General features: G+C 45.3%; 1 protein-coding gene across 4 annotated transcripts in view; it reads left to right on the top strand.

Moving 5' to 3' along the window:
* The first annotated feature begins 19,945 nt into the window (after positions 1–19,945).
* The window catches only part of DUSP22 (dual specificity phosphatase 22), a 47,299-nt gene continuing 46,989 nt past the window's right edge, over positions 19,946–20,255 (top strand). For all 4 annotated transcript variants that reach the window (XR_009733062.1, XR_009733061.1, XM_061399025.1 and 1 more), the window contains exon 1: positions 19,946–20,034. Coding sequence is in view for 2 of the 4 variants with exons in the window: in XM_061399025.1 (XP_061255009.1) it covers positions 20,014–20,034 (21 nt within the window). In the remaining 2 variants the exon portion in view is untranslated. The remainder of the gene's footprint in view (positions 20,035–20,255) is intronic.

Raw genomic sequence — 20,255 nt, 5'->3', positions numbered from 1 at the left:
GATCTTTATTATTTCCTTCCTTCTGCTAGCTTTGAGGTTAGTTTGTTCTTCTTTTTCTAGTTCCTTAAAGGATAAATTTAGATTGTTGATTTGAGATCTTTCTTCTTTTTTAATATAAGCATTTACAGTTATAAATTTTACTCTTTGCAGTGCATTCACTGCATTGTATCAATTTTGACATGCTATATTTTCACCTTTATGCAAGTCTAAGTATTTTCTAATTTCTTTTGTGAGTTCTTCTTTGATCCACTTCTTATTTAAGACTATACTTTTACATTATTACATATATGTAAATTTTTTCTATTTTATTTCTATTATTAACTTCTAATTTCAACTTGTGTTTAGAAAAGGCATTGTGTGATAGCAATCTTCTAAAATCTATTGAGACTAGTTCGTGGTCCAGTGTACGGTTTATCTTGGAGAATGTGCCATGCACGCTGGAGAAGAATATGCATTCCGGTTTTGTTGTTGTTAGGTGAAGTGTTCTGTGTATTATGTTTGTTAGATCTAGCTGGTTTATTGTGTTGTTCAAGTCTTCTGTTTCCTTACTTATCTCCTATCAGGTTGTTCTATTCATTATTGAAGATGGGAAATTAAATCTCTAACTATTATTGTAGAACTGTCTATATCTCCCTTCAGTTCTGCCAGATTTTTCTTCATATATATTTTGAGGGTCTGTTATTAGGTGTGTAAATATTTATAATTGTTAGATAATCTTGCTGTATTGAAACATTATTATATAGAGATTTTTTGTCTCTTACAGGAATTTTTGATTCAAGCTTATTTTGTATGATATTAGCATATGCTCCCAAGCTCTCCTGGTTTCTATACATAGAATATCTTTTTCCATCTTTTCACTCTAAATCTTTTTATGTCTTTGAATCTAAAGTGAATCATTGAAAGCAGCATACAGTTGGATTATTTTTAAAAATTCATTCTGCCAATATCTGTCTTTCATTTGAGAGCTTGATCCATTTACATTTAAACTATTTACTAATAAGGAGGGACTTGTTTCTGCATTTTACGTTCATTTCTGTGGGGTTTATTGTGTCTTTGTCCTTCATTTCCTGCATTACTGTATTACTTTGTGTTTGATTGAAACAGTTTCCTTCCTTTTTCAGTTTCTTTCTGTGCACACACTATAACTATTTTCTTTGTGGTTACCATGGGGATTACATTTAATATCCTAAAGTGTTAACATTCTAATTTGAGGTTATACCTGTCTGAGTTTAATACGAAGCAAAACCTCTGCTCCTACACAACTCTGTTCTGAGTTCCCGTCTAACCTCCTTTTATTTCAACCTGGCGGATTTCCTTATCATTTCTTGCAGTGAGGTCAGATGCTAATAACCCTCCTCAGCTTTTGTTTATCTGGAAACATCTTAATTTCTCCCTTATTTCTAAGGAAGAGTTTTCCTAAATGTAGAATTCTAAGTTGACGGTTTTCTTCTTTCAGCACATTGATTACCTGAACTCATTGCCTTCTGGTCTCCAAGGTTTCTGGCGGGAACTATGCTAATTTTGTGGGGCCGCTGGGTGTGTGTGATGAATAACTTCTCTTCTACTTTCAAGATACTCTCTTTCTTTTTGTCTTTCAACAGTTTGAGTCTAACTTGTCTCAGTGTGGGTCTCTTTGAATGTATCCTGCTTGGAGTCCATTGAGCTTCTTGGATTTGTAGATTCTTATCTTAGTTCAAGTTTAGGAAGTTTTATATCATTATTTCTTCAAATATCTCTCTGCCCCTTTCTTTCTTCTCCTTCTGTGATGATGCCTCTGTTCCTTTTCTTGATGATGTTCCACAGATCCCTTAGGCTCTATTCCCATTTCTTCAACCTTTTTTCTGCTCCTCAGACCTGATCATTTCGATTGTCTTTTCCTCAAGTCTACTGATTCTTTCTTTTGCCTGCTCAAATCTGCTTTTGAATCCCTTTAGTGGATTTTTCATTTCTGTTACACTTCTCAATTTCAGCATTTGTTTTTGGTCCTTTTATGCTTTATGTTTCTTTACTGATATTTCTATTTTGTGCATACATTGCTTTTCCCGACTTGCCCACGTCTTCCTGTAACTCTCTGAGCATCTTTAAGAAAGTTGCTCTAAAGTCTTTGTCTAGTAAGTCTGGCATTTGGTCATCCTCAGGAATCATTTCTATCCATTTATTTGTCTCTCTGCATGGGTCATACTTTCCTGTTTCTTATATGCCTTATAATTTGTTGTTATTGTTGACACCTGGATATTTGAGTCTTGTTACATGGTGACTCTGGAAAGTAGATTCTCTCCATTCCCTAACGCTTGCTGTTTTGTCTTTTTCCTACAAAGAAAAGCAGACAAACTTTTGAAATATTGGGAACACTATATGCTAAGCACTATAACCTTTACATATGACTTTTTATTGCTGAAAACTATTTGCAAAATGGAATGAGATCTTTTCCTTATGTTAAAAATGTATAGTGTAATAAATCCTTGACAGTTGCTAGATTATTTTGAGATATTTTCCATTTCCCCAGATTTGCAACTATCTTTGTATCATAGCAGTTGAATTTCTTTGGAGGTCATCTCACAAAGAACAAAGCTTTAACCTATTTATGGTGATAAGCAGAATACAACAAACTGTAAGTGAAATTTGTGTGCTCATCAGTGATAAAGCACACATATCAACTAAGTAACTTGGTTCTACACATTGTAAAGCAAAAATGATTCAGATTTCCCTCAAAAGCATTATACATGCCCATGAGTTGAAGACCTTTGACATCTCTCATATTTAATCTTTAAATCCCATTGTACAAATGTTGACCGTAAATAGCATTTATATTTTTTCTTTGCTCATTTTAGTTTTGTCTCTCTCCCTCCATCCCTCTGTTCTTACCTCCATCTCTCTTTCTTTCTCTCATAGTTAAAATAATCTGAGCTGCTTATTTAGGACAAATTTTATCATTTTCCTAATTTTAAAAAGTCATGGCAGCCTTAATAAATGTAATAGAATCCTTACATTCTGCACATAAAACAGCTACCAAATACTTACCATGTGCAAGGCACTGAGTCGTTCACATGTTTCTTTGAACCTGCGTGTGCAGTGCAACCACCCAGGGAATCTTTTAAAACTCAGATGCCCAGGTCCAGGCTTAGACCCGCTGAACCAAAGGCAGGTAACCAGTGGATTCCTGAGTTCCTAGCTACACCAACCACTTTCATACACATCTCATAATTCTCACAACTGTGTGAGGTTGTATCTTGCCACACACTCTGTTGAGATGACTGATTCTCTTCAGTAACTGCCCAGGGTTGCCAGGTGTACTTTTCTTGCTCTTGATCTCAGATAAAAAGTTTTCAGCTTTTCACCACTGAGTATGATGTTAATAGAACTCCCATACAGGTAAACAGGTAACTGTAAAGGCTGCTGCTGCTGCTGCTGCTGCTGCCAAGTCACTCAGTCGTGTCCAACTCTGTGCAACCCCAGAGACAGCCGCCCACCAGGCTCCGCCATCCCTGGGATTCTCCAGGCAAGAACACTGGAGTGGGTTGCCATTTCCTTCTCCAATGCATAAAAGTGAGAAGTGAAAGTGAAGTCGCTCAGTCGTGTCTGACTCTTAGTGACCCCATGGACTGCAGCCCACCAGGCCCCTCTGTCCATGGGATTCTCCAGGCAAGAGTACTGGAGTGGGGTGCCATTGCCTTCTCCAAACTGTAAAGGTTTCCACCTCTGAAATATTAGTGTAACATGTTATTCACATCCTTCATAGTTTTGGTAGCATCATCACTATACATTTCTAGCACAGTAACTGTAGTCCTCTTAAAGTGAGTTAAAAGAGATGCAAGCATTCGTGTAATTTTGAATATATTTCAATGTCATTTGGTAAAACTTTTGGTGCTGCACTGTGTTAGCCATCAATATCACATAATAAACCATGACCCAGTCATCTAGTTAGAAGTTCAAGTTTCATTCATGTTTACTTTTTTAATGTAACAGACATCACTTGACTAAAGGTTCATCCCATAATTAACATTTCTCTAGAATAGTCAAAACACAAGGTTAGATTTCCAGGCATATTTCGTCTACACTAAATGTCCCTGATTTCAGGGTCATAATTAATAAGCCCAGTGTACGCATCTGACCTAACATGGGCCAATCAAAGTTTTTCTCCCAGGCATTTAAAATCTGGAAATGAAAACCCAGATGTTAAGAGTTGCTGGAGGAGAGTTACATTATTGCACTATCTCAGGAAAAGTTCACCAATTCCTGTTGCTCAGGAATGCTCCTGTTCCTTGGAGACGTGCTGGATATTTCTCTCCTGACTATTGGTTGCTTCATTTTTCCTTTGAGTCTGAGATAACTCATTGTTCACTGCCTAGTCAAGAACCCTCCCTCACTCTTCTTTGCTTAAACCCCCTAGATATCTCTCATGACTGTTCATGAGATGACTTATAATTGCTCTAAGACTTTCCAGACAATGTAGTTTATCTCTACCCGATACTCTATTTTTTATCCTTTCTTGCAACAAAGGTGGCCATTTGACCCCATACTGACCAAGGATACATAATTAAGTTTGAAGGAGAGATTCTATAATAATTCTCCCTCTTTTTTATGGCCTTGAAAGCAGACACAGTGCCTGGGACGGCAGCAATAGCAGCAAGTCAAAACACTAAAGATGGTGGAGTAGAAAGATGAAAGAGACTAATTCCTTGCTGGACCACCCAAATCTAATCTCACTGCCTCCAGACTCCATCTTATTGCAGAGAAATAATTTCTATTTCTTTAAATCGCTATTAGTCATGTTTTCTATTTACAGCTTCAAAATTTTTGACTGATGCTCTATGGTAGACAGAATAAATCAAATATGTACACATCCTAACCTCTTGTGAATATGTCGCTTTTTACAGCAAAATGCACTTTGCTGCTGTGATTAAGGCTAAGAACCCTGGAATAGAGATATTATCCAGACCCAGTGAACCCTTCAAAGTGGAAAACTAAAAGAAGAGTGTCAGAGAAGCACAATGTGCAAAGGATTGATGTTACTACTGCTTTGAAGATGGAGGAAGGAATCCAGGGATCCCCAGAAGAGGAAATGGCCCTTTGCTTACAGCCAGAGGGGCTTCCCTGATAGTTCAGATGGTAAAGAATCTGCCTGCAATGCAGGAGACCCGGGTTCAATCCCTGGGTCAGGAAGATCCTCTGGAGAAGGAAATGGCAACCCACTTCAGTGTCCTTGCCTGGAAAATCCCACAGACAGAGGAGCCTGGCAGACTACAGTCCATGGGTCGCAAAGAGTCAGACATGACTGAGCAACTTCACTTACAGCCAGAGAGAAAACATGGACATAGGTTTTACAACTGCAAGAACTGAATTCTGCCAACAAACCAATGAGAAGGAAACAGATTCTCCTCTACAGTCTCCAAAAAGGATGCCTCCTACCAACACCTTGATTTCAGCCCAGTGCAACCCAAGTCAGACCTCTAACCTATAGAACTGTATAAGTGGTAACTTGTTAAAGCAGCAGGAGAAAATTAGTACATACACATAACATCTCAGTAAATTCAATTTATCTCCCCTAGAACTAAAAGAATTTTTGTAATTCAAGAATTTAGATTCATTAAATTAAGCCTGTATATTCTCTGAGTTAAAAGGAAAATATGCTCTCCCAATACTCTCAGATATGTGCCCAGTATAATCATGTTTTTGTTGTTGTCATTGTTAGTCTGTACTCTAAGACAAGGAAATTTCTGTACTGCTCTCTGTTATTCTTCAGAATTATATCTGGAATTGTGGTTCCTCTTTGTTGCTTCCTCCATCAACTTAGATACACTCAGCCAATCAGAAACAAATATTTAGCAGAATTAATTAGAATCACAGTAGATGTCTAGAAATAACTGTATGAAATGAAAAACAATAAATTCTAATCTGTGATTATATTATTCAGCTCAACATATGGATAATTCATTAATATTATTAAAAATAACTTTATTATTTTAAAATGGCTGTTTGAATTCCGTGTGGGGTTGTTCAGTGATTCTCTCTACTGCATGCAGAGTAAGCGTGCATCATGCAGAGCTCACACTGGAGTAACAGCTGGGTGCTGGCTCCCTGAAGCCACACCGCCAGATACAAACATCGCTCTTCCCACTTACTCAGCACGTGATTATACGGAGCTCGTCTCTTTTAAGGTTTCCAGGTGGTGCTAGTGCTGAAGAACACCTAACAGTGCAGGAGGCATAAGAGACGAGGGTTCAGTCCCTAGATGGGGAAGATTCCCATGGAGGACGGAATGGCAACCCATTCCAGTATTCTTGCCTGGAGAATCCCATGGACGGAACAGCCTGGCAGGCTACAGTCCATAGCGTCACAAAGAGTTGGACACAACTGAAGCAACTTAGCACTCACACACCCTCTTTTAACTTTAGTTTTGGATCAGTTAAAATGGGAGTACAGTAAGTGAATCATAGACCTGTAGGCATCAAGTTAATAACCCATACTAATGCTAAAAATTATGTATTATGTATGTAAAAACAATTTTTTTTTTCTGACAACCCTACCCACACATGACCTACCAAAGATATGCAGAACAATGTGACTCCCTGGGAAGGGGGGAGAAGCCCAGTCCTGGAGCCCCAGGCACACCTTCTGAGACTCACACTGAACCAGGATGACAGACTTTCCCCTGTTTTGAATCCAAAGACAGTAAGCATTAAGGAACAAGAAAGAATTGTCTACCACTGGGAGGTGGCATATTTACACAAATTTTTTATTGTTCGTGTGAAACTCAAATTTAGCTCTATTTTTATTGCTAAATCTGGTAACCCTGTGTGTTGCAGTCCCTGCCGTCTCCCAGTGGCAGGAGATCCTGGTACAGGGTCCTGGGCAGGACTGTCTTCTGTCCTTCCCCCAAAGATAGAGGGCTTTATTTCTAAACTTTCTTCAGACACAATGCACGTTCACTAGTGCCCCAGGGCTGACAATGTTTCAAAGCTCTCCCCGTGACATAGAGCTTTAGTCACACAAGGAAGAAAGATCTGGATGGGGCTCACGGTTCTCCTGGAGTGGAAGCACCTCCTCCTCCATGTCTGCACCCCCTCGGGGAGAGGGGGCTCTATTCAATCTCCTGCCCCTCCCACCCCTGATCGCACTGATGGGAAAGTGGTGAAAGTCTGTGGGATGAGCCTGCAGAAGGGCGCAGGCGCTCCTCATGTCCTTTGGTGCCTTCTGTTACAGAAAGCATAGCTCTTACCTACTTGTCTGGTGCCTGACGTCTTTCCACTGTGTCCCCCCACTGGTGGGCAAGTGCTGGTAGGCCTTGAAAGGGCCTACCTTTCCTTGGATTTGGAGCTGTTTGGTTAACCTATAACCTCAGGTCTTTGATGGGTTCAAGGCAAGTTACAACTGTACGGTTTATCTAGATCTCACTTGTTAGAGTAGGAGAAACACTCCTTGTTTTCTGGATGTTCACAACTCCTTGTCTTTCTGTTTTTATTAGGACATAGAAAAGCATACAACATTTTATTGTAATAAAGAAAATACAATATTTAGTGCCTTATCTTTCTTATTAGCCAGCTATATATTAGGGGCATTTTTGCACCAACAGTGTAACCACACAAAGGCTTCTGCCAAGGGCTTTTAGGACCACTGAAAGCCATTTCTCTCACACACTTCTTGGCTCCAAGGAGCATATGCTGACCACAACTAGGGTTGTCAGAACTACCAAACCACTGAGGTTGAGGTGGATGATAAAATAAATGATTTCAAATTAAAGTCTCATAAAGCCATCCTTGAAGTCTCTTTTTTAGAACACATAGGCGTTTTTATTATCTTCACAAGTTTCAGTATTGCACAGTTCACTTCCTCGTTATGCGCTGCCTCTTTGAGCTGACTAATTTGAAACGTCACACGAGAAAGAGGCCCACTGCATGATGTGTACAATGCGCTCTACCCATGGGTAAGAGTTGCCTTTATCTGCCCTTTATGCCTACTGTTACTGTCTGTCTTTTTTATAAGATACTACTCCTTTGTCTTTAATTTTTTTTTTTGGCTGTGCTGGGTCTTCTCTGCTGTGTGAGGGCTCTCTCCAGCTGTGGTGAGTGGGCTTCTCACTGTGGTGGCCCCTCTAGTTGCAGAGCATGGACTCCAGGCACATGGGCTTCAGCAGTTGCAGCACACAGGCTCAGCTGCCTCATGGCATGTGGAAGCATCCCGAACTAGGGATGGAACCCGTGTCTCCTGCATTGGCAGGTGGACTCAACCACTGAACCACCAAGAAGTCCCCTCACTGCTGTTTTCTGTAACAGGCGGAGTGTGGCTTCTGAGCAGCTCAGCCACCACACTGGTGTTCAGCGGGCAAACTTGAGACTCATCGTGTGCGCATTTATCCCATCCTCTCCGGGTCACTCTTTTGTTTCATTTCTGTAACTCCACCTGCTATTCCTGGAAGACTTTATTTTATTCAACTTTCACTACTATCGTCCCATCTCCCAATACCTATTTTTAGTACTTTACGTAAAATTGGAACAACAGTTTCATGTTTTAAAAGGTACTGAAATAACATGCTTATAACTATGACCTAATCATGGTGGTATTTGCTTACCTCTCAGAACAAAGGTAGGAAAAATAATCACTTTTTAGAGCAACCAAAATATTGTGATTTATAAGATGCAACAAAACTTAAGTTACCACTGGGTTTTCTGTATTTCCTGGTGTAATTTAGCTCTGTATTTTCTACCTGGATGACCCAGAGGCATGTGAAACTCAGCGTATCAGACAATTGTCGCTCTCCCATCAGCCCTCGTCCTCCTGTGTTCCCACCCTGAGACTGGTGCCACCACATGTGTATGTACCCAAGCTACGAACCTGGGGGCAAACCTTTGGTCTTCAATTCTTCCAATTTCCTGTATCTAGTAAGTCTTCAAGTCTTATGAATTCTCCCTCCTCCCCTTTCCCAAACCAGGCCCCACTGCCAATCTTTATTGAAGGTTCTCATTACTTGTCATCTGGCAATGGCCTTCTAAGAGAGCTCCCCGTCTTCACTCTCACTTACTAAAATGCTATCCTCCATAAAGCCCTGAAGATGCTCATTTTAAAATCCAAATCCTGCAAAGGGTCCCCAAGTTCTCTGAGAAGGAGTCGGCATTTCCTGGCATGGCATATGAAGATGTCTCTACACTGCCCTGCCCCCCTTGCACCGCTGTCTAGCTTCTCTCCACTTTGCATTCCGGTTGTCACCTTGCTAAACCTCCGCAGATCCCCAGCATGCCACTGTCTCTCTTGGCAACATGCCTTTTTGTCTATAATATCCTCTTTCAGACTGTCCTTCACCCAGGCTTCATCATCTGGCTGACGGCTACCAGGATGCAACTTGGATGGGCCGCTCTTGAGCTGGACAGGCTTGAGGCAGGTTGAGTTGTTTGCTCAGCCTCTTGTCTGTAAGAAGGGAAAGTAATGCCAGCCTTTCTGAACTGCTAGGTTGAGCTAGAAATAGTAAACACAAGGGTCTGGTGGTGAAAACAGCACCACACATGACTTATACTATGGTGTAAGAAATCTCAGTGCTCTATTCATGTTAACCCCTTTATTATTCCCATACTCAGTTCAAGAGTCACCTCCTCCATGTAGCCTTTCTCGATTTCTCAAAACTTGATGAGATGTCTCTGCTGATCATTTTCTATTTGTCCCCCTGAATCCATTCTCACCCTTCTCTGTCCTGCAAAGCCCTGGGAGAGTACAAATGTGGAGCAAGTCACTTGGGCTCCTTGGCCGGCCTCCAGGTTGCTTTTTTTAAGTGAGATCGCAGAGCCGTTGGAAAGAGAGGCTAGGGTACCTTTCCCCATGGCCTCCCTGACAGAATCGTGGTTCTGCCATGGCTGCTTCCTTCTCTGTATTAGTTTGCTAGAACTGCTGCCATATCGAAGCACCACAGCCTGGACAGGCAACAGCTGTCATCTCTTCTAACAGCAGGACATCCATGTCCCACGGTTCTGGAAGCCAGAAGTCCAAGACCAAGGTGTCAGCTGGATTGGTGCCTTCTGCATCCTCTCCTTGGCCAAGTCCTCCGCGTCCTCCCAAAGAAGTCGTCTCTGCGGTCTGTGCCCTGGTCGCCCCTTCTTATAAGGACACCAGGCATGACTGACCCCCCCACAGGACCTCATTTTACCTTCATCACCTTTGTACAGACCCTCTCTCCAAACACAGTCACATTCTGAGGTGCTGGGTTGACTTCGACATACAGCTGGGGACACGACTCAGCCCACAGCACTCCCCACCCTCAGCTCCAGTCAGGTGTCCTGGTGTCGCGGCTGCAGCCTCCACTGGGCCTCTGGCGGTCTCCCCTTCAGGAGCAGGTGTGGCAGCGGCTCCCCCGCGCTCTCCCCTGCTGCCAGCATCTGCTGTGGCCCTCAGCCTGGGTACACTGTCGCGAGGTAATTCCTCACTGTGGTCACGTGAGCTAGCCAACTGCATTCCATTTCCTGCTGCAACACTGATGTGGTGCTACTCCGGGGCTTCCCTCGCCTACCCCCAGCACTTAGGTTACAGTATGGCAACTGTTGACCCCCTGTCCATGTTCCCTTCGGAACTGCAAGCTCCTCGGGGATAAAAACCATTCCTTTTGCATTTTGTACCTTTGGGTCTGCACAGCAGGTGTCACAGTCTGCCGTGCAGTTAGACCATTGGCTGGCGCTCCCGCCGACTTTCCCTTATACCCTCCTGCAGCTCCTGCCGACTCTCCCTTATACCCTCTTGCAGCCTCATTTGTTTAGAACGCTAGTAAATCCCCCCAGGCTACAGAAACAGCTTGAGTGGATCTCACCCTTCCGCACCTCTTCCTCCATCAGTGCTGATGACAGGCTAAGCTTCCTAATCAGTGATGCTCAGTGATGTCTATACTGTCCTAACCTACCCTGCCCGTCACCACCACCTGCCTTGCAACCCAGAAAAAACTACTGCCAACTTTGTGCTGCTGCTCACGAACCTCTTTCCACCTGAAGCAGTTGCCTTCCTTACCTTCGGCTGGAATCTCACCCAGCCTTCTAGGGTGGACGTTCAGGACATCATGGTATCACAAGTACTGGCCCACCCAAACAAGATTAGCTTGGAGTGGGAGCAGGGCTGAAAGGCTGGGTTGTGGTGAGCTGCCCTTCTGGTCACTGGTTAGGGGGAAGGCGCGTGAGTATCTGAGGATGGGCTGGATAACGAGGGAAAGCCTGAGACAGCAGGTGTATTCTGCTACTGCGTATCTGTGTGGCCCTAAGAAACCACTGTTTATTTTGGTGCCTCAGTTGTCCAGCAGCTTAGACTAGAATCTGATGGTCTTCAAAGGCCCTTCAAGTTCTGCAATTTTATTTTCTTCAATATACACCAGATTTGATTTGCTGATTTAGCTCATAACTTTCTATCTCTCAAGGCCACATTTCCCTCAAGAAAAAGGGAAAAAGCTTTCTCTTCACAGGCTGAATATTTCCCAAACCTGTATATTGTACGCCACTTTCATTTATCTGCAGTTTCTGTAGGTCCAGTCTTGTCTTGACAATGGTACCTGTCAGTTTTGGCTCATAAGCAAGAGCACAGTCTAGGGCTGCCCTTGTTAGGTCCAATCATGAGGGAATCGCATCATTCCATATGTTCCAACACTCTTGAAAATAATATTTTATGAACTGAGAGTTCCTGGATGTGGCAATAAGACAAGCCCTGAATAACCAGAACCTCTGTGCTTGAAATGCACACGAGTGTATGTGTTTGATGAGAACTTGCACACGAGTGTATACATTTGAAGAGAACTCGCACACAAGAAGTGGGAAATGGAAGGCCACCTACGTCCACAGAAAAGAAGAGTCACGGAGGCAGTTCTGAGCACCTCCTCTACCATAAAAGCAAGCTTTACAAGCTCAGAGTGTACCACGTTACATGGAAATCATTCATGTATTAAGTCCCTATTTCCAAACAACTTATGAATGAATGTGAATTAAGCATGGGAACAGTTTGGGTTTTATTTCTGTATCCTCAGCTTCTGGCACAATATGTAGAACATAGTAGGTTTTCAACAAATGGTAGTTGAACGAATAAAAATGCCACCTTGGTGCTTGGAAACGGGGCTGCAGAGGACATGTATGACCCTGTTCCCTGCAGAGCAGTGACTGGGCTGAGGACAGAGAGCAAGCGGTGAGGGTGTGAGAGGAGAAAGAAGAGTATGAATTAAAACACTTCTGTACTCAAACCTCCTGCTTTATGAAAATCTAACCACTTTTAGGAGTCTATTTCCCTTGAAATAAATACTCATTAAAGCATTGTGATCTCTTCGATTTAATATTTTAAGGAAAATCTATTAGGCTTTCATGGTTGCTCTGAGGCAGTTTCTACGGCAAATACTCAAGTTGAACTTAACACAACTATTGATTTGTTTTGGGAAAGATCAATATGTATTTTTCTTCAGGGAGAAATACTAACATTGAATTTTCTTTAACCAATGCTTCCCTTCTGGCAAGTGCCAGCTGCCAATGACGAGGTCAGAGGAGAGACCAGTGCCTGCTGGAAACCGCCAGACCCGTCCTGTAGTGGAAGAAGCAGGGCTCCTTTCCAACGTGGCACGCCTGGAGCCATTTGTAAACAAACAGGAAGCCATTTGTAAATAAACAGGAAGCCACGTGTAAACAATTTAAACCAATTGCTTAAACAACAATTAAGTATTGTCTCTCGTTTAAAGCCAGTGTACATTTTCCCAAACACACCACAGATCAAGGGTCACCAGTTGTCCCGCGGCCAAGGAGTAAAGGGCTCCTAGGAAGCAGGACACCTATTTCAGAAAGAAAGAGACCCAGGGCACACTGGACAAAAGGGTCCGCTCGTGAAAGACACTCTACGCCGAGTGCAAGGACCCAACTTCCCCTCTTCTTTACGTGACAACTGAGCATTTTATGAATAAGAAAATGTTTACAACTAAAAGGAACAGAAAGTGACCAAGTATTTCTTTAGAAACTAGGTAAAGAGGGCTAAGGGATTATTACCTCCACTCTGTGAAACTTTATTCAATAACTAGAAGAGAGCACAGTCTGCCTCCCATAGAGGAGGCCCTTCACTCTGAGCCTATCACCGTCAGATGTGTGATTCTGGTGATCAGAACAACACTTATACTGACTCTGAAGTTCTAGAGTTGCTGTTACTCAAGGAAAAAACCACACACGTACCTTTATAACAGAAAGAAACTTCATACATGGCTTGAATAAAACAACCACAAAGCAGAGAGCTTCCTGCCCCACTGGCTTGGTTGTTATGACTGCAATGAAAATAGTGAGATTTTAAAAGCAAAAGTTCACCTCGTATTGCACATTTTTATGATATTCAATAGTTTGTAATAGCCTGTAATGAAAATTAATCTGAAATTGTGTGTGTGTGTGTGTGTATATATATAACTGAATCACTTTGTTGTACACCTGAAACCAAAACAATATGGTAAATTCTATACTTCAAAAAACTGTACATGTTTCTGAAAGCACTGCGTTGAGGAAAGACGTCCGCAGGTCGTCCTGTCTGATGGGTCAGTCATCTGTGTCCCCAACAGATAGTGCACATGTCCTTGGTCTGCCTCATAGAACTGTGACAAGCGGGAGGGGGGCTGCCACTTAAAAGTCACAAAGTTTTCTCTGTTTAGAGACAGAGATCTCATGTCCCCTTCAAAACTGTGCCCTTGATAGGGTTAAAACACCATCATGGACGCTTTCATGACAAGAGTGGTAAAATCAGCACTCCCTTATACTTTGGAGCAGAATGGGAGAGAAATGGACGTCAGTATAAAGTCAAGTATAAAGACGTCAGTATAAAGTCAAGTACAGGTGTTTTTAGATGGAGAGCTGCTCCAGCCTGTGCGGTGTGCAAGTTGTGTGTTGGTGAACCAGGGCGTGCATGGCCACAGGCCCCCTGCCCTCGTTCAGGGGTTACTGGATGTGAGAGAAATACACCCTCACTTCCTGTTCACTGAGTAACCCTGTCCTCCCTGCGGCAGCTACTCCTGTGCTAGCTGTTGTGCCTGCAGCCTGGAGTGGAAGCCCTGCACAGAAAGGGCATGCAGCGTGGCAGGGCTGGCAGAGTGCGGGACACAGCACTGGACGTGTGGGCTTGGACGGCAGCTGCCGCGCTGACCGAACCCGTCCTGTCTGGGTGGAGGCAGACAGCCCCCTGCAGACCAAGAGGTGGTCAGTGAGAAGTCACCAGTGCTTGCTGTGGGTAAGAAAATGATCCCGCTCTGTCATCGAGCCCGAGGAGCACTTCATGTATAATGGCCTTTCCGTAATGCACAGGGCTTTAAAGACGAATGACTAATCAAAATACTGACAAATATTAATAAACTGTCAACAGAGTGTTGAACAGTGACGCCATTATGTAATATGAACTGGACTTCCCCCCCACAATAAGTGAGATTTCTCTTGGGACATTCCATCCTCTGAGGAAACCCCCTTCTCCCTCCAGCCCCCTACCCAGACACCTTTTAATGTCTTCAGATCCACTCAATTTCTGTTTCACATAAAAGGGGAAGAAAACAAACAAACAAAACTGACCAACATGAGCTCTTCAGTAGGAAAGAACTGCAGAGTAACATTTAGCAGATGGGGGTCAGTTTCTCTGAAGGGGAGCAGCCCTTTCCTTCTATCACTTTGGGCTGTCCCAACCCCCAAAGGCATTTGAAGAAGCAGAAGTGTGCCTCCAAGAGGGCAGCTGGATACGTAGGTGTGGTAAATGCAGACAGACGGGATCCTCTGACTAGGGACACTTAGGGACTATCCCTTTCCACTGGATTGCAGTCATGTGGTCACTCTGAATAGGATTTTATGAGGATTTGGAGATCATGAAAATAGAATTACAAAGAGCGCAACTCTGTGTGTGCCTGGATGAGCTAGAGTGAAAGGCAAGGCCCAAGCCGTCAAAGGCGAAAAAGACAATTATTCAACTAAATCTAAAAAGACACTGGTTGTTCAGATTTTGTCAGATACTTTGGGCTGGGATCATCAACTGTGAAGACTTTTTTGTTTTTTTCACCATAGAAAGTTTTAAAGGACCTGTTTGTTGTCTCAGGTAGACCATCCAGATAGAAGGAAATGCAAACCATCCCAGACAAAAAAAAAAAGAACCACAGCCAAGCGGCAAGATGATGTTCATAAACCAGGAATGCTTCCTAACCAATGCTCAGAGAACACAGGATGTCAAGGGCGGAACTGCAGCCTGTACTCGGCTCTGCCGACCACAGCTATGGCTGCAAATCAGGAGGAAGACTACAGCAACTCTGAAGACACTGCGGGAAATGCCTCCCCTCCCTTCATCTCCTTCCTTCACCTCCCTACTTCTGTCTCTTTCTCTCCAGTAGACACAACATCGATTTCAAAAGAACTTCAGTCACTCCTAGATCACAGCCATCCCACTTGGAAACTGTGCTGCTGTAGAAAAGCCCCACCAGGGAGATACAGCGTTGACAGAGTAGCTGGCAAATAAAGGGATAATTATTTGTGAACCTCACAGCTGGATAAATGCAACAATCTCCCAGTCGTATTTTCTCTCTTTAATCAACAAACATCTAAAAGCTTCCCCACACAGCAGGGCTTATTTCAGGTGTTGGAGAGTAAGATTGAGGACAACTTGTCCCTGCTCCCATGAAGCTTGCAATTTTGGAAACCTAGTACTACCTACACACAACATGCTATGACCGTAGGCTGACAACACTGTCAACTTCCTCCAGCGTTAGGAACCTGGGCTCTGTCTTGCTCCCCCTTGCCTGGTGCTCTGCTCTATAATTTGCTGAACAGCTCCATTCCTCCACAGCTGGCCATCCTCTGCCAACTCTGTTGGGGACTCCACGTCAACAGGCTCCCAACTATATGCATGCCAAGGTCTCTCCATTTACCTCTCCCAGGCTCTCTCTCACGTCTCTCTGCCCTGTTTACCTACTTGGGTATTCATTCCTCTTGCTGTCTTCCCCTGACACCACCCTCTTCAGAAGTCAGGGCTCTGAGATCTGAGGTCTCCAAACTTCTTAAGTGGAAAGAGGAAACCAAGTTCATATTCAGGAGAGTGTGTGGAGGGCTGGAAATCAGTGACCTTTTAAAGGCTGAGGTCATTGAAGGGCCCATCCTCATGATCAAGCAGTCAACTGGATGCCCATTCTCTTTCTAGACAGTTGGAGAAGCAGAGAAAATGTTTTGTGTTTTTGCTTCAGTAGTTATAGATTCCACTTCCTTTTACTTCTGTCCACAATTCATTAGGTCCCAGCTTTTAAATAAAAAACTTTCAGTCATGTTTTTGGCTAATTAGCTCTTCATTTTAACTTCTTGTTCTTAATTTGCTCTAATCTGACAGTGTGGCCTGAGGCTTCTGCAGAGGGTTGACATTATCTATTAGTATGTATTTAAGCGGTTATCAGTGGGAGAAACAGATGGAAAGAGACACCGATAAAGACATTTCATCCCTAAAAGATATCCCTGTAACCCCACTGCACAGAGGGTAGTGGCAGGAGGCGCACCTGCTCTCTGGGGCTGGAGACTCTTCCGACAATCATCTGGTGGGGGGCGGCGCTGGCACACAGGAGCAGAGGCCAGGGACACTGCTAAACACCACACTGCGCACAGGACAACCCCACAGGAAAAAAGACATAGCCCCAAATGTCAGCAATGCCGAGGCTGAGACACTCTGGACCACAGTATGTTCAAAAAGCCAAGGAACATTACTTAACTACTTTCTGCCCACGCCAAGGTTTATCTCAATTCTCTGAACTGTCAGTAACACCCCAAAGGGCTCGGCTGGCTCTCATGGCTGAACTTCTGCTTGTGGTCCTTTACCCACTCCCACCTTAAAGTTCAAAGTTATTGCTCACTAAACACACCACGAACTGGTTATCCTTAACCACATGTGCATGGTTCTGGTTGGCCCACATGACTAGTAACCATTCCACATTATGCACACATGAAACCTCTGTTGGAGAGTTGCTGCCAAAATCTGTGATGCTGGCTGTGCTGAGAGATAGGGAAACAGCAGCATGAAATTCCACTAGGCTTATGATGCCTTAACAATTTTATTAATAAGAGAGAACACAAATGAACAAATTCTACCTTAAATGTGACAAAAGCCAGTTTCTTATAGGTGTCTTTGTTTCTCCCTTCTTTCCATTATCAGGGGCTTTATGGAATGAGGAGGAAGACAGGAAGGAGCCTGGAAATTGCTTGACACCAGCTCAGCATGAGAGCTGAACTTGAAAATCTCTGGTCTATGAAAATGAAGAGAGAGAACCAGGATTTGTCAAAATGGGTCAGACTTTCTCTTTTCCTTTTCTTTAGCTTGAACTGCAAGACAATGGCGATTACTAGGTGGGGTCAGGTTCAAGGAGGTGGATGCAGTACAGGGAGACTCTCTCTTATGGAAAAGCTTCCCCAACACACACACACACACACACACACACACACACACACACACACACACACTCACACATACTCATACACACTGACTCTTCTGACTTCTGATGCTAATGCTTTCACCTTTTCTCATTTAACCAAAAAGCAGAATTTGAAATGCGCTCTGGGCATGTAAGTCTTGTAGGGCCATACTGAATGTAGGCCAGAGTGCCACTTCTGACGGTTAGGAGGCAGCCAGAGCTGGTTCTGAGCTTAAGAGAGATTGCTAAGCAGCTGATCTGAGCTAGAAAAATAAATTTATGAGAAATAAGAGAAAGAAAATGTTCCAAGTGAATGGCAGAAGAAAAATTGGGTGTGGATCTGTTATTTATGGGCAAAATACTAACTTATGAATTGTGATTTCACAAGTTCATCTGACTACTACAAGCTCAATAGCACAGTAGAGAAGGAAAATAAAAGTCATTCATTGATTTCGGGGTAGGATCTTTGAAAATTTTCAGGAGGAAAAAAAAAAAACACAGTTCAGAAAAGTTGATTATCTTGCCCAAGAGCACTCTGAGACTTAGGATCAGAGGTTGGTCTTGGGATTCCCCAGGCAGTCCAGTAACCATGCTGTGCTGCCTACACAAGTAAGAATGGTACAGAGCAGAGGAGGAGCTGCCCAGGTGACTGGGAGGTCAGAGGGAAAAGAGGATGTCAAGGCAGGAGGGAAGGAACACTCCAGAAGCAAGGGGCAGGGAGGGTGTTGTCTGGTCTGCGTGCCATCCTACCCACGGGGACAAGGTGGGAGCACGCTGAGGGCTGTCTGGTCTGCGTGCCATCCTACCCACGGGGACAAGGTGGGAGCACGCTGAGGGGGCATTTCCTACACACCAGGCTCTGGTACCTGTTTGGCCCAGAAGACATCAACAAGAGGGGAAATGACTAAGGTGGAGTTCTTTGCAAAATGTCAGCACTCCTTAGAACCACACGACTGTTTTCTCAGCCCTCTGGAATTCGTTAATTTATTCAACAATATTTTCGAGCACCTGTTTTGTTCCAGGCGCTGCTCCTGGCCATATGAATAAAACCGACCCTTAAAAGACAGGCCCTTTTCCTCTGGAGGGTGTTCTAGTGAGATATAGGAAAATAAATAAATATGAGAGTGTCTAATCATGTTAAGTGCTATGAAGAAAACTGCACAGAGTAATATGAGAGTGACTGGAGGATCTGCTTTGGACTGGGTGGTTAGGAAAACCTCTTTAAGGAGGCGGCATTTGAGCTGAGACCTCGAAGAGAAGAGCCAGTGACACAGTGAGACAGCTGGTTAGAGAGCACAGGCCATGCAAAGGCTCAAGGACAAGGTCAAGTGATCATGAGACCAAGGGTGGCAGGTTCAAGGAAACACAGAAAGTCTGCGTGGCTGTGACTCTGGGAGGAAGGAGGAGCGGATGAAATGAGGTCATCCCGGTGAGCTCAGCCGTACCAGAGAGATGCATCTGTCCACTTAGCAAGTATCAAGCGTCCACTAGGCGCAGGGCGTTGCTGAGGATATAAAAAAGAAAGATGAAACCGATTCAAGGGTTCTGTCTGCAGGGAAGAAGTCAGGAGTTTAGCAGGAGTGCAGAATACTTACACAATTGTGTTAGAGAGTACTCCACTCCGGGCAGAAACACGGTGCGGACATGACCATGTGCTGAGCAAGGGCAGGGGCTTTCCAGAAGCACCTGAACCAACACACCCATGCACCTACTCGAGCCAGTATATACTCTGAAGAAGGGAACGCACTAGCCGTCCAAAGTCACGGTATGAGGTCTCAAATCCGGACATCTGCTCTGCTGGGGTCGGGAGGTGAGGTCATCCCAGAGATGAGTCACCGAGCCCACCTTTCGCCACCGGGTGAGCCTTCTCGGTCTTCGTGGGTGGGGCAGGGCCGTAGGAATCCCCCCACCCGGCCTAAATCGGGCGCACTCAGAAAACCCAGACAGGGGAGCTGCCAAGACCAAGGCTCTGATTAGCACCTGATTCACCCAGGCAGTCAAGGCAGGGCGGTGACTGCTGGTAACAGGCCCCCAGTCTCCCCGGGGAAAGGCCTGCGGGAGTTTTGGTGACCGTGATCCCAGGGGAGCCTCCGTGACTCTCCCCACCGGGTCGGGGCGCGCCTGCGTGACCACCGGCCCCGCCCAGACTCAGAACGCGCACGGCAGCTGCGGCTGGGGTGCGCGTGCGCCCTGGCCCGGGCCTCCGAGGAGCGCCAGTCCCCAGTCTCCTGGCCCGGCCGCCGAGGAGCCGTAATTCCGGAGGCCTCCGACCCCAGGAGTCTTGTCCCTGTCCCCGCCCCCCAGCGTCCCCAGGAGACAAATCCCCTTGCCCTGGCCCAGCCTCCAAGGAGTCGTGTCCACAAGCCCGGGGGTCCGGCGTGACAGGCGCCCAGCTCACTGGGGGGCGGTGGTGGGTGGGGACGTCGCGAACCCCTTCCCACAGGGGCGCTGGCGCCTCTGCCTGGCGGCCGGGACGTCCAGGGGCGGAGGGCAGGCAGGAGCGGAGCGGTCGGACCGGCCGGGCGGCCGCGGGCTCCGCCGTTGGTCCGCGGGAGCGCGCTCCTCCTCGCCCGCCCCGCATGCCCTGACTGCGCCTGCCGCCGCGCCCCGGGCCAGACCGCGCGGCCGCCATGGGGAATGGGATGAACAAGGTAACGTGTCCCCGCGCCTCCCTCTGCCCCCCCGGCCTCCCTGCGCGGGGCTTTTGCGGCGAGGGGCGCCCCGAGCGCCCGGGCCCAGAGGGCGGGGGCCGCGAGCCAGCGCCGCGAGGCCGGGCCGCGCTTCCGGGCGGGCGGCGCTCGACCTGCGCGCCGGCCTGAGCGGGGAGGGCTGTGGTTTCTCCCTTCTCCTCCCCCCACCCCCTCTCCCCCAC

This window comes from Bos javanicus, chromosome 23, assembly GCF_032452875.1.
Source record: "Bos javanicus breed banteng chromosome 23, ARS-OSU_banteng_1.0, whole genome shotgun sequence".
Taxonomy (NCBI): domain Eukaryota; kingdom Metazoa; phylum Chordata; class Mammalia; order Artiodactyla; family Bovidae; genus Bos; species Bos javanicus.
The sequence above is the reverse complement of the archived record's forward strand: the minus strand, read 5'-3'. Positions and strand labels throughout refer to the sequence as shown.